At 35.2% G+C, this 13,551-nt stretch overlaps 1 protein-coding gene across 4 annotated transcripts in view; it reads left to right on the top strand.

Annotated features, from left to right (window-relative positions):
- Lonrf1 (LON peptidase N-terminal domain and ring finger 1) overlaps positions 1-13,551 on the top strand; it is a 31,549-nt gene that overhangs the window by 892 nt on the left and 17,106 nt on the right. The window contains exons 1-3 of one of the 4 annotated variants that reach the window (XM_048791791.1): positions 7,879-7,897; positions 11,207-11,325; positions 12,864-12,986. Coding sequence is in view for 2 of the 4 variants with exons in the window: in XM_015486026.2 (XP_015341512.2) it covers positions 11,137-11,325; positions 12,864-12,986 (312 nt within the window). In the remaining 2 variants the exon portion in view is untranslated. Of the gene's footprint in view, positions 1-7,878; positions 7,898-10,986; positions 11,326-12,863; positions 12,987-13,551 lie in introns of those variants that run through there. The other 3 variants (XM_048791792.1, XM_015486026.2, XM_048791790.1) reach the window with 3 other exon arrangements.

Genomic DNA, 13,551 nt, shown 5'->3' with positions numbered 1-13,551 from the left:
GCCTGGTCGCCGCGGGGAACAACAGTCAGGTCGGGGAGAGGATCCCCAGTCGAAGCTAGGTGGGCAGCATTTACCTTCCTCTCGCATAAAAGTCACCGGGGCAATTGGAAGCCGCGGGAGGGCAGAATTGCATAAGCTGGGGTGGGGGGAGCGTTGTGTAACGGGTGACGTCCGGTGGGCGTGTCGGGAGCTCGGCGCGGGCACCCAGCACCGGGAGGCCCAGCCGGCCGCCGTGCTTCCAGCGGGTGTCAGGGCGCCCACCGGTGGTCACCTCTTATCAGACACTGCTTGTAGAATTGGTTCTTGTCAGTGTCAGCCTATTTCAAGTCATACTTCACATATACCTATGTGCTTAGTTTCAGATGCACCTAGGTTTTGTAAAGGTACAGAGAGTCTCTGATCCAGAGTGTTTGCTGCGCTTCTTTTTTGTTTCAACATTTCTGATCTAGCTATAGGGAAAGGCTTTGTAGGCTTTATAAGTCTTTTGTCTATTTCTTCCTGTCGAAGAAGCAGCAGCTTTGGCTTCCTAACCTTGGTTAGAACTTTTCTTAGTTTAGCTATGAAAGAGGGTAATGTCAAACTTAAGAAAAATGAAGACTTGTTCTTTAAATTGGCAGTTCTCCACCAATGGGGGAGTGGATTTTACCTTCCTGTTCTCAGGGACGTTATATAGAGACATTTTGCGTTGCCACCCCTTGTGGGAGTGTTGCTGATACCAACATTTAGTGAGTGGTCCAGGGGTCCTGCTAAACTTCTCACAACGCTTAGGACAGCCTCCTATGTAAATAAAGAAATATCAGGCCACAAATGTCAATCATGTCACTACTGGTAAACCTTATAATAAACATATTTCAAGATTTTATTATCTGTATTGTCAGTAATCTCCAAGAAAATAGACGTCTAAAATATAAACTGACTATATGTATTAAGTATGTTTTTGAACTGTGTAACTGAAAATATCATCCTGTGGGTCTTTTATTCTGAGTGCTTAGTCATATTGAAGTAGTCACAATATCTTAGAAAAATACCTTTAGGGTTCAAAGCACAAACCTGGCATATTCTCATATTCTTTATGAGGAGGAGTAGGCAGTTTAGAATAAAATGATAGACCCAGAGCAAAAGAAAACAATTTGGAGTCCAGAATTCTGGTACAGATGACTCTAGCTCTGTGGGTGAGTTAAGTGGTGTGAAGAAGCTGGACTTGGTGATAAACCACCCAGTAAATGACCAGAGTCTCATCTTAATGAGGAAGCAGAGCCAGGTCAGCAAAATGACTTGTTCCCAGTCATCCAGCTGGCTGTTTATACAGGCAACTCTACATCCTCCACTTCTATATGTTGATCTAGAGTCATTCTATCTTTATAGCTTATCTAAGAGGATTGTTCAGGGAAGTTTGTTCTTGTTTATTTATTTATTTATTTTTTGGTCTAAAGTATAGAAGTATTACAGCACTATCAGTGTTAGCTTTACCAATATAATTATTTGACCTTCTCTTAAATTAGGTGATTCATAAAATTTAGGTCCTAATCCATGGAAGAACAGTGAGCACATTAACTAATTAAGATCTAACATAACATTCTATGATCACAATTTTAATTGAGGAAATTCTAGGTCTTGGATTGGAGATGATTATTTTTAACAGAAAAAGGCTCTGAAAGATTGACTCTTCTTTTTATAAGTTGCATAGACTGCACATGGGAATTTTATACCCCAGTAAGCCACTTAACTCTACTTTTGCAGGACTAGAACTCAAGTCTTTTTGACTTTTACCTCATTAGCTTATGTTTTCCTCTTTGTCTTTTAAAAAAATAAATTCTGTGCTTGAAAATAAATGTGTCTCAATGGCACTAAGATATGGTATTTTGTTAAGGTGTTTTGTTTTAATGTGAAGTAGAGAAGAAATTTTAAACCAAATTTTAGTGGATAAAGGATGAATTTGTTTCATAATTTTTAGTGGATAAAGGATGGATTTATGTTTCATAATTTTTAGTGGATAAAGGATGGATTTATGTTTCATAATTTATGAGCATAAATAAGAGGTTAGTGGTATAGTTTAGTTGTAGAGCACTTGCTGTGCAAGGACCTGGGTTGGATCCCCGGCACTGCAAACAAAACCCAAAATAAACAAATATTAGTTAAATAACACAAACATATTAACTAATAGAGCCATAAATCTCTTTGTACTGTTGTTAGGTTTTAACTTGGGAGCTGGCAAGTTAGCTATCGAGCAATCTGAAATGTATTTAAATAATTATACAGTTGTCTGAAATGTATTTAAATAATTATACAGTTGTAATTTTTTAAAATATTTTTTAATTGTAGTTGGATACAATATCTTCATTTTGTTTATTTTTATGTGGTGCTGAGGTTCGAATCCAGTGCCTCACCCACATTAGGCTAGCGCTCTACCACTGAGCCACAACCCTAGCCCCAGTTTTAATTATTAATGATACTGTCATGTTGATAATGAAAGCAATCTTCACTATGATTTCTTCATGTATTTCTCATAATGAAACAAATACTATTAAATAGAAAAAAATAATCTAGTCTACAGTTAGCCCACACACATCTAAACTTATCCTTGTCAACAGAAAAGGAAAGCTTGAAAACCTTTGCCAAAATCAGAAGTTTCCCATTGAGATTACATAAGTTTCTGTTGCATTGAATATATTTAGATAACATTTAATCCATTGATCTTTTGGTATTAACTCTCAGATGTTTCATAACTTTCCTTTTAGTATTCAAGGATATTATGTAAAAGTCTTTTCTGCTGGAGTCTTTATACTCAAGTCTGTTGAAATGATCTCACTATATAACGCTGTCTTTTGTTCTTAACAGAGTTTTATACTGACTTGCCTATTTCCTGTGTTCATCTGTCTCCCTCAAAGGAGACAACAGAACAGTATAATTTACAGTTTGAACTGGTTTTAAAATATAAAGGTCACAGGGGGCATTAAAGTATTTGGGGAAGGAAAATTTTGTCTTTAATATTAATTCTGTAGCCCTTGACTGTTACCAAGTACTTTTTTATCCTATATATCATTTGATCCTGACAGAATCCTTGGAGTACTATTATCCTCAGAAGGAAATTGAGGCAGCTAGAGAGAGATGCAGTATAACCTGAGGATGAAAGCTATGTGTGCTGGAAGCAGATTACCTGAGTGCAGCGCTCCCCTTACTTTTTGACCTTGGGCATGTTGCCTGACCACTCTGTTTTGGTTCTCTTATCTGAGAAGTGAGCATAATTTCTGCCTCATAGGGTTATTTTGAGAATTAAATGAGAGAGAAAATGTAGGGTTTCAAAAAGTGCTTCACACAGAGTGAGTTCCCAGAAAACAATAAAGTATTTTAAAATTTAAAAGTTGTATTATGGTTAGGTGATACAGTGGAAATTGAAATCAAAACCTTGTGATTTTTTTGGTCTTATTCTGTTCTGTCTACTAAATTAATTTTACCAGAATCAAGGTTAAATTCTCATTCCAGTTTGCACATGTTAATCAGTGGTAACACTTTAAATATATGTTGATCAAGTCATAGATAAATACTGAATTTTTAACAATTCAACTAGGTTAAAATGAAGATATTTGAATTTAATTAATGACTTATTTATATCCTTACTATACAAAGGACTTGGAACATTGACATTTGTTTGGTGCTTTATAATTTACAAAATATTATTGCTTCCATTATCTTAGTTAATCCTTACAAAAGTCTGAGATAAAAGAGCAGATAACTAGTATTGGTAATTCATAGATTAAGGGAAAAAAGCCCCAGGAATTTCAGGTGACTTTCTTATGTAAGTAACCAAATTAGAGCTAAAAGTGATATATGACTATTACTCTGAGCATAAACTGGATATAAAAGTTGGCATACATGAAACAAATCTTTAAGTACTCTTACTATTCATTCAACAAATACTGAGTACCTTCTATATGCCAGATATTGATTCATATTCTAGAAATATAGACATGAACAAAATAAAATCCTTCTCCTTATACAGTTCGTATTTTTTTTATGATCATAGCAAATTGATACTTAATGAAAATCTCCAGAAAATGAGATTTATTGACTTCTATTTAACTGAGCCTATATGCAGAATATTTTTGGTTTGTTTCATTTGTTCTTTGTAGTGCCTCAGAGTTACTAAAAAGATCAGTTATAATGGTATATTCCTTTTTTTTAATCTTTTTAAAAATTTTTTTTAGTTGTTGATAGAACTTTATTTGTATTTATTTTATATGTGGTACTGAAAATCGAACCCAGTGCCTCACACATGCTAAGCAAGTGCACTACCACTGAGCTACAACCCCAGCTCAGTGGCTTATTCTTATTGATGTAAAAGATGAAAAAACTAGTTACATAAATGACTGTGAAGTGACCTGTTTTAAATGAATAATTTCCATGTTTTACCTGTTTTTTTAATCAATTTATCAAAGTATACCCAAACTTATTTTAGATTTCTAGTTACTTGTCTGTTGACTTTTTGTTTATTCAGAATCTTTTTTCTTTTTAAATTATTTTATTCTTTTTAATTCTATCTAACATTAGGATTCATTTTGACATAATTATAAAAGCATGGAATACAATTTGCTCTAATTTCAGTCCCTAGTACTTCCTATATATCTCCTTGTAAATATACATAATGGTGAAATGTGGAATATTCATATAGGTACACAGAAAAGTTAGGTCAGATCCATTTTACTGTTTTTTCCCTTTCTTCCTTTCGGTCCCCCTTATTCTACTCCACTGATTTTTCTTCTATTTTGATGGAATTCAGAATCATTTTTCTAAGTGTCTTAGAAATAATTCAAGTAAAGTTTGAGATTAATTTGTACTTCTTTCATTTCAAAGGTATTTTTAAAAATTGGAATTGTTTATTATAGAAGATGAATGATTTCAGAGTACTCTCAAATGTAAGAAAAAAGCTTCTGTTCAGTTTTTCTTTTTTTTTTTTCTTTAGTAAGATAGTATTGTCTCTTGCTTCCCCTCTATGGCCTACTCTGGTCCTACAGATCCCTAAGGATGGTTCTCCTCTAGTCTAAGGTTTATGTGGTTAAATGACAAGGTAAAACATACTCTTGTATATCTTGTCTCAAGAGGTAATTATTTTTTTTTTTAATTGATGTGTTCTAAAATATTTTGTAATGTTTTCAGCCACAGTTACTATTACAAATTGAGCCCTGTGTGTCAGGCAGTGTATTAACTGTTTATGTGCATTATTTATTCAGTCTTTACAGAAGTCTTAAGATGTAAGTATTTTTTTAGGTGAGGAGACTGATATTTTAAGAGTTATATAAACTACTCAAAGGGAATCTGAACCCAGATTTTTAATCTAGTACTTATGATCTTAGTTTTATATTAAACTGCTATTCTTGCACATGATTTATAAATCATTAATAACATCAGTTGGCATCTTTCAATTTAATTATGATAACCAAGTTTTACCCTACTGAATTTTTTGGAGGGGGGTACTGGATATTGAACCCAGGGATATTTTACCGCTGAGCTGCATCTCCAGCCCTTTTTTATTTTGAGACAGGCTTTCACTAAGTTGCCAAGACGAGCTTTGAACTTGAGATCCTCCTGCCTCAGCATCTTGAGTAGCTGATTGATTACAGGGGTGTACCACCACACTTGGATCTCAGCTCTTTTCTATTAAGCCAAATTCTGCCCACCCCATCAGAACACTCATTCTAAATTAGGTGCTACCTGATTCTAGAATTATAAATAAAAGCCAATTAGCTCTTTAAACTAATTGTGATAATCTTGTCTTTTGATAATACCAGTGCTGGGAAAAAATACTTTTTAATTCTTAATTTCGTATATCTTTAAATTTTGTGAATAAATATTTTAGAACTTTTGCAATATGAAAAACATTCTTAAAAGATAGGCCAAAGAGAGAACTTTAAGACTCCTATTACTTTGGTCATGGATTCCTAAGGATGTCACAAAGATGGGTGTCTCTAGAAACTTTCTTCAGCCCATGAAGAATTCTGGACAACTCAAGACTAATTTTCTTCAGATGTGTGACATAGCTTTTTTTTGCCTAATGACTTACAACTAATAAAACTGGTTCTAAGAGAAGAGAAAATGAGAGTATGACTTGAGGAGCTTAACTGAGTCAGATTTTAATGTTTCCCCTACTTTATGATACATTATCAGAGCCATGGCCTGAGGATTCAAAGGTGGGAAATAATGGAGGGAGCTCAAAACTAGATATTCAAATTAAACTACTCAAAAATGCTGTGCATATGCAGTGAAGAAGCATAATCATAATAGCAAACAAATAATACTTTCCACATACAAAGCCGTATATTAAGTACCTTACATATATGGATTTGCTCTTGAGAGTAACTTCATGAGGTAAATATTATAATTAACATAGCATAGAAATAAACAGAGAACTGTGGAGTTTGAATCCATCACCAACTGATCCCAGGCAAACTACTTGAACTCAGTGCTCAATTTTCTTACCCTTTAAAAATGTCTACAATGCTGGATCCACATAGGATTTTTTGAAAATTGTAAGTCATTTAGAACAGTGCTTGGTTAGTGGTATTTTTAAAAAATAAGTTTTTCCTTTTTTGGTACCTGGGATTGAACTCAGGGTCACTCAATCACTGAGCCACATGCCTAGCCCATTTTTGTATTTTATTTAGACACAGGCTGTCACCAAGTTGCTTAGCGCCTTGCTATTGCTGAGGCTGGCTTTGAATTCACGATCCTCCTAAATCAGCCTCCTGAACTTCTGGGATTATAGGCATGAGCTACTATGCTCAGCTAAAAAAAAAAAAAAAATGTTTTCCTTACACAGTTTCCTTAGCTATAAAATTGAATGTATAAATTGATTTGTAATTTGCCTCCGCTCATAATCAGTGGCGGGGAGGAGCAGAAATTGAAGCCACGAAGTGTGACTTCAGGGGTCAGACTCTTGATCTTTAGGATCAAGATGCTTTCCTTTAACAAAGATATCCTAAAGATCAAGAGTCTTGTTGGACAGAAAAGTTATCCAAAGATGAAAGGAGGTCTGGGTTAGGAATGATATGACTAACAACAGAGATCTATGAGCAAAGGAAGGAGGCATGAAATAGGGCATACCTGGAGTGGGATGAGTGGTAAAGTATTATTGAGATTTGAAGTGGGAGGTTGATAATGATAGGAAGTAGGGCTGGAGAGAGAGGCAGGAAGCAGACGTGAAACAACTTGTATGTTGAACTAAATAAGACCTGTTTTATCTTGTGGGTGGTGAGGACCTAGGTAAAACTGGAGGCAGGAGATAGTTAGAAAGCTATCACTGTAGTAGTAAAGAGAGATTTGGGAGCCTAGTGTCAGGTAAGTTACTATCAGGACGACTGGAAAGGCAAGTTTGAGAAGTATAGGAGGTGAGACAAAGTTGAGGATGATTTTGGTTTAGGGAGTCAGTGATGTCATGAAAAGATTATTGTGAAAAATGTTTGAGACCATGCTGTGTTTGAGGAAAAGTATAGCAGAACAATTAGAAATTTGAGGACACTGGAGTTAGGGTGAAAAATCAAGACTGAAAATGAAGGTCTGAGAAGCAAGTCATTACCCAGAACTAGAACATCTGTCCCTAGTCCTGGTAGACAGGAAACAAAACTAGAACTATTGAGTGATTTGGAATAAGATCACAGAGTTAAGACCTGTAATCATCATGTTCAGTACAATTAGCTCAAACCATGTCATCTTTATATTTTCAATTTTTCAGCAAATTCAAAGTATGTAATATGCCAGACATTTGTTGGTACCATAGATACTTATAATAGTGGATTGGAAGAATCTTCCCAAATGACATGGGCAAGTGAAGTAACTGGTTAACTGTCCTCAAGCTCAGGTGGAGAGCAGAGACTAAATAATTATTGACTTCTTCAAACTTGAGGTAATGACAAAGTCAGGGTTGATTGTTTTTTTTGTCTTTCTTGAAAAGTTTTTACATGGAAGACAGCATTCTGTATGCTTTGATTATTTAAAGGGGCTCAATTAGTGAATTTGGCTCTTTTTTAGAATTAAGGATTTTAAATAAATGAGGTGAATATATCTGTCAGCTGTGACCAAAATACATGACGTAAACAATTTAAAGGAGGAAAAGTTCATTTGGGCTCATGGTTTCAGAGGTTTCAGTCCATGGTTGGCTGGCTCCATTGCTCTTGGCCTGAAGTGAGGCAGAAAATCATGGCTGAAGAGCATGGTAGAGGAAAGCTATTCAGCTCATAACAGCTGGAAGCAGAAAGAGAAAGGAGTTGGGGACAAGAAACCTAGGGCGTGACCACAGTGACCTACTTTTTCCGGTCGGGCCCCTCCTCCTGACAGCTTCTTCTACCTCCTAGTAATTCATTCAGCTGCCAATGAATTAATCCACTAATGAGGTCAAAGGCTTCATGATCCAGTCACTTCCCAAAAGCCCCACCTCTAAAGGCCACTTCAGTGGCAAGCCTCCAACACAGTTGTTAGGGGTCACTTATGAAACATAACATAACTACCATAACAGTGGTTCTGATCTCCTAAAAAAGTACTGGAGCCAGGTGTGGTGGCACATGTGTGTAATCCCAGCTACTCAGGAGGTGGAGGAGGCAGGAGGATAGGAAGTTAAGGTCAGCCTGGGCAACAGCAAGACCCTGTCTCAAAATGAAAAATTAAAAGGACTGAGAATGTAGCTTAGTGGTAGAGTACTCCTGGGTTCCATTCCCAGTAATGCAAAAATAAAACATTAAAAACTGGGAAATTCGAACTCATTTAATGGACTTTTCTCTTTTTTTTTCTAATAGAGTTATCTAGGATAATTATTCAATTAACATTTGAAATTATCAATGAAAACATTCTCTACAAGGAGTTTTAAAGTATGGGTCTTTTCAGAGTACATCTTTTCATCCTAATATGCACTAATTTCTTAGGACTCTTTTTAGAGGGGGCGTTTCATCCTGAATGTTTGCGTAGAGTGGAGATTTGTTTTGCCATGTATTTTTTTTTTTTTGAAGGGGGATACTGGGGATTGAACTCAGGGGCACTTGACCATTGAGCCAGTTTTGTATTTTATTTAGAGACAGGGTCTCACTGAGTTGCTTAGCACCTCAACTTTGCTGAGGCTGGCTTTGAACTCATGGTCCTCCTGCCTGAGCCTCCCGAGCTGCTGGGATTACAGGCGTGTACCACTGTACCTGGCTTGCCATGTATTTTTTAATTAACACAATAATTGTACTTGTTTATGGAGCATTGTGAATTTTTGATACATATATACATTGTGTAATGATCGGGAGTAATTAACATATCCATCAGCTTTATAGATGGATTTAACTGGGTTTTTCCAAAGATGGGTCTTCTCAGTCACTTCTTTCAGTACTGCCCTAGAGAAGTTATATAAAGGTGAGGGGCAGATGTTCCACAATTCTGATTGTGCATTGCCCTAAGTACCAGCGAGAACTTGCTGTACAAGAAAAAAATTGAAATGAAAAGCCCACAAGGGGTATAAGCATGGAATGAGCTGCTTGTTTCTGTAGTGAACTCCCTCTTGGTGAAGTCTGTCTCAAGGGTATCATTGGAAGCCCTGGAGCTGTGGGTGGAAAACCGCACTTCTTGCACTGAGTTTTTTTTTTTTTTTTTTTTTTTTTTTTAATATTTCTTTAGTTGTTGATAGACCTTTATTTTATTTTATTTATTTTTATGCAGTGCTGAGAATTGAATCCAGTGCCTCACACATGCAAGGCAAGTGCGCTACTGCTGAACCCCAGCCCCAGCCTTTTGCACTGAGTTTTTGATGAAGTTTTACTGTTCATTCTTAGATGGTATTGGCATACACCTCTCTGTTTTCTCATCTCCAGTTGTGCTCGTCATATCTTTTAAATGATGCCCTTTCAAAATTCTCTAGCTAGATTGTAAGCTCTGTAAAAACAGGAATAATAAAGATAGTTTTGAGCACCTACAAGGTCTTACTTTGTGCTGGAAACTCTTAATTCTTGATTGATTAAAAATGTGGAGCTTTCGATTTCTGTGCATTTTTGTTCACAGAGGATGATTTTCTATATATTGCTTTAAGGAGCAAAAACCAAACATTTCTTCCTAAATAAAGAAGATATGCCTCAAAAACCTTTAAAAAATTTTATTGATATTAAATTGAGGGAAGATTATAATTCCAGTTTTCAAGCACCAGCAACTGAAAACTGCCTGTCTAAATTAATTGGTAAAGCAAGACTTCTCTGTAGAAAAGCAGTTGTTTAAAAACTAGTGTGCACCAAGGAGCTGTTAGAGTAGTATTAATTTTATTTTTAGAGGCTTAAGGGTCTGTGTCCTCTCATGATGAATCCTTTATTTTTTAAGCATATGTTTTTGAAGACTTCAAAGACGAAAAGCCTTAAAAAAAGACTGAAGTTAAAATTTATAGATATGACAAACATAATTGTTTGCTTAGCCTTTAGTTTCATGATTTACGTACCATAGTAAATGATTGCAATAACATAGATGAACCAGCTCAATATCTGAAATTCCTTATGCTGTTGGACAATAGATGGTCTCAAGTAGAGATTAGAGAATAGTGAAATTAACAACAGTTTGGTTTCCTAAGAACATATGAAATTAAATGTTTTCAGATGGTCTAAGATCATTGTTGCTAATGGCAAGTGTTAAAATCTTGACCTTCTAAAAGCTGACTCTTAACCTATTTCCTTTAGAAACAGTTATATTTTTATATCTTGACTCATTTCCTCCAGAACCTACTATGTATTTCCTCTAAGACTACTATAATAACCTCAAAAGATAGAACCTTGTCTAGTTCCTTGTCATAAGAGAATGTCCATTCTAAATCTAATAGATGAAGATTTAGAAGATGTAAAATTTAAGATTTACATTTTAGAAAAGGCAAGTCTCAATATGTAACATGTGGGCTTTAAAATCTATAGGTTATTCCTTTTTAAAAATACCATTTTCTTAGGGGTAATTATTCATGTTATAAAAATATTTCTATATTCTCAAGAACAATAATTCTTTCTACTAAAATTATCTGTTTGTAATGATTTGATAAAACTTCTAGGTAAGATTCAGCATGTAAAGTGGGTTACCCTGTGTTGTACTTCCGCTTTAGCTTGATGGATTTAGACCCTGAAATTGTAAGTCATTTCTTAGGCTAGCATGATAATATTCTGTGGATTATGCAGTAATCTTTGTAAAATAATATATCCTTATAAAATATTTATTTCAGAGCCCCGCGACCTGACTCTCAAAATTTACAGAGCAGAATCCTATGCTGGTCTCCAGGAGTTTAAAGCAGCCATAGAAGATTTAAATGCAGTTCTCTTTCAACTTCCAAATTGGCCTGAGGTAAAATTGCTTTTTTATATTTACATTTAATTTAATTGGTTACAAGATTTAACAAAACAGATGGTCAAATGAAATATATAGTTTGCTAGAAATTTAGAGCCAATATTTTGAGTAGATGTCATCTGGAAATTTTTTACATCATCAATCCTTTGTTTTATAATCAAAGAATAAATTGAATTCCTGACAAGGGAAAAAACCCAAAGATGTTATTATACAAAATTTTTGCAAAGAAATACACTTCGACATATTGTGAAGATTCATTCAAACTGAACTTCACTAAAGGAGATTTATTAATGGAAAGAGGATTAAGTCCTTGAGGCTGGAAAATTGTTCAAGGCATTATAATGACAATGAGGTGTTTAGGCAGTGAATTTAGAAAGTAGATGTGGGCAGAGGAGAGGTTGGCTTGTGCATGTGGTTTCAGAGTAACATATGGTTTGCCTCATATGTTATTAAGGAATAACATATAATTACATATAATCAGTTTACTAATTCTCCTTTTCATCAAATTCTGAAGGCAAATCAATCTGTCTCCCATAAGTATTCTTTAGGCTAGAAATTAAAAATGCTACATTTGCTCTCCAAAACTGCCTTTGAGGATACTATGGTGAGTATGCTCTAAAAATTATATATATCAGTAAGGAAAATTATAAAAACTCCCATGATGGCATGACTGGTTGGTACAAAACAAAAGATTAAGAAGAAAGTAGTTGGTATGGAGAGCTTTAAAACTGTTAAGAAGGAAAGAACCCTCTGGACTTAACACTGAAGTAACCAGTGGTTACTAATCAGAAAGGTGGTTTTTTTCAGCCATTTAAATGATAGCTAAAAAACTGAGTAGAATGTTCTTTAGGTTCCTCTGAAGTTATTAAATAGTTTGTTCTGTGGCTTAAAACCTCTTTTCATGCTAGTTACAGACCTATTTAAAACTTGCAGTTGACACTTGTTGGTAGATCAACCCACAAATTAAATTTTGGCTTATCAGTAGCAATTAGTAGGATTCACCTTTTTTCATAGAACTTTATGAATTCATATCCTGAAGGACAAAAGACAAAATAAGGATTTATGAAAAGTATCATATCTATAAGTACTTTCTTAAGAAATGGTATAGGCAAAGATAGTAATCTAGAAGACATTTCCCATATTGCCCTGATTGTAAAGTGAACTTTTTTTCACATTTTAGTATTTCTTTAATGTTGATGCATCTTAAAGTTTGTATAAGTTTACTATTTCCTCTTTCCTTCAAACAACTGATACCAGTAATCTTTAAATTAGTACTTTCTTGAGAGTGAGATAACATTGTATTTTTGGTTTTGCCAAACTCTAACTGGCTGTGAAGTCTGATTAAGGAATCATCTGGGTCTCAGTTCCCCAGTAGTGCTTTTCAGGGTGGGTAGATGAGCCTTTAAAATACTTTGGCCTCCCTGGGGTCATTCAGTTTCACATTCACATTTCTGAGCCAACTGTTTTTTTTTTTTTTCTTTACTTGATTTTGTTAAAAGCTTTATAAAGGTTTCATACATGTGCTTTTGTTGAAGGTCTATTTCAGGAAAGGAAAAGTACTTCAGGATGCTGGCTTTTTAGGAGATGCCTTACAACTCTTTCTTCAGTGCTTGGCCCTTGATGAAGATTTTGCACCTGCAAAGTTACAAGTAGAAAAGGTAATCAGTTTACCAACTTGAATAGTTCAAGACAAGTCTGACACAGGTCTTTTTAGAAATGATTATTAGAAAATTAAATAAAAAGTACACACTAGATGCCCTTCAATAGATGAATGGATTAAAAAAAATGTGGCATTTATACACAATGGAGTATTACTCTGCACTAAAAAATGACAAAATCTTGGAATTTGCAGGGAAATGGATGGCATTAGAGCAGATTATGCTAAGTGAAGCTAGCCAATCCCTAAAAAACAAATACCAAATGTCTTCTTTGATATAAGGAGAACAACTAAGAACAGAGCAGGGAGGAAGAGCATGAGAAGAAGATTAACATTAAACAGGGACGAGAGGTGGGAGGGAAAGGGAGAGAGAAGGGAAATTGCATGGAAATAGAAGGAGACCCTCATTGTTATACAAAATTACAATATAAGAGGAAGTGAGGGGAAAGAGAAAAAAAAACCAAGGGGGAGAAATGAATTACAGCAGATGGGGTAGAGAGAGAAGAGGGGAGGGGAGGGGAGGGGAGGGGGATAGTAGAGGATAGGAAAGGCAGCAAGAACACAAC

This window comes from Marmota marmota, unplaced genomic scaffold (assembly GCF_001458135.2).
Source record: "Marmota marmota marmota unplaced genomic scaffold, marMar, whole genome shotgun sequence".
In the NCBI taxonomy this organism is placed as follows: domain Eukaryota; kingdom Metazoa; phylum Chordata; class Mammalia; order Rodentia; family Sciuridae; genus Marmota; species Marmota marmota.
Note: the sequence above shows the minus strand (reverse complement) of the source record. Positions and strands in the feature narration are given on the sequence as shown.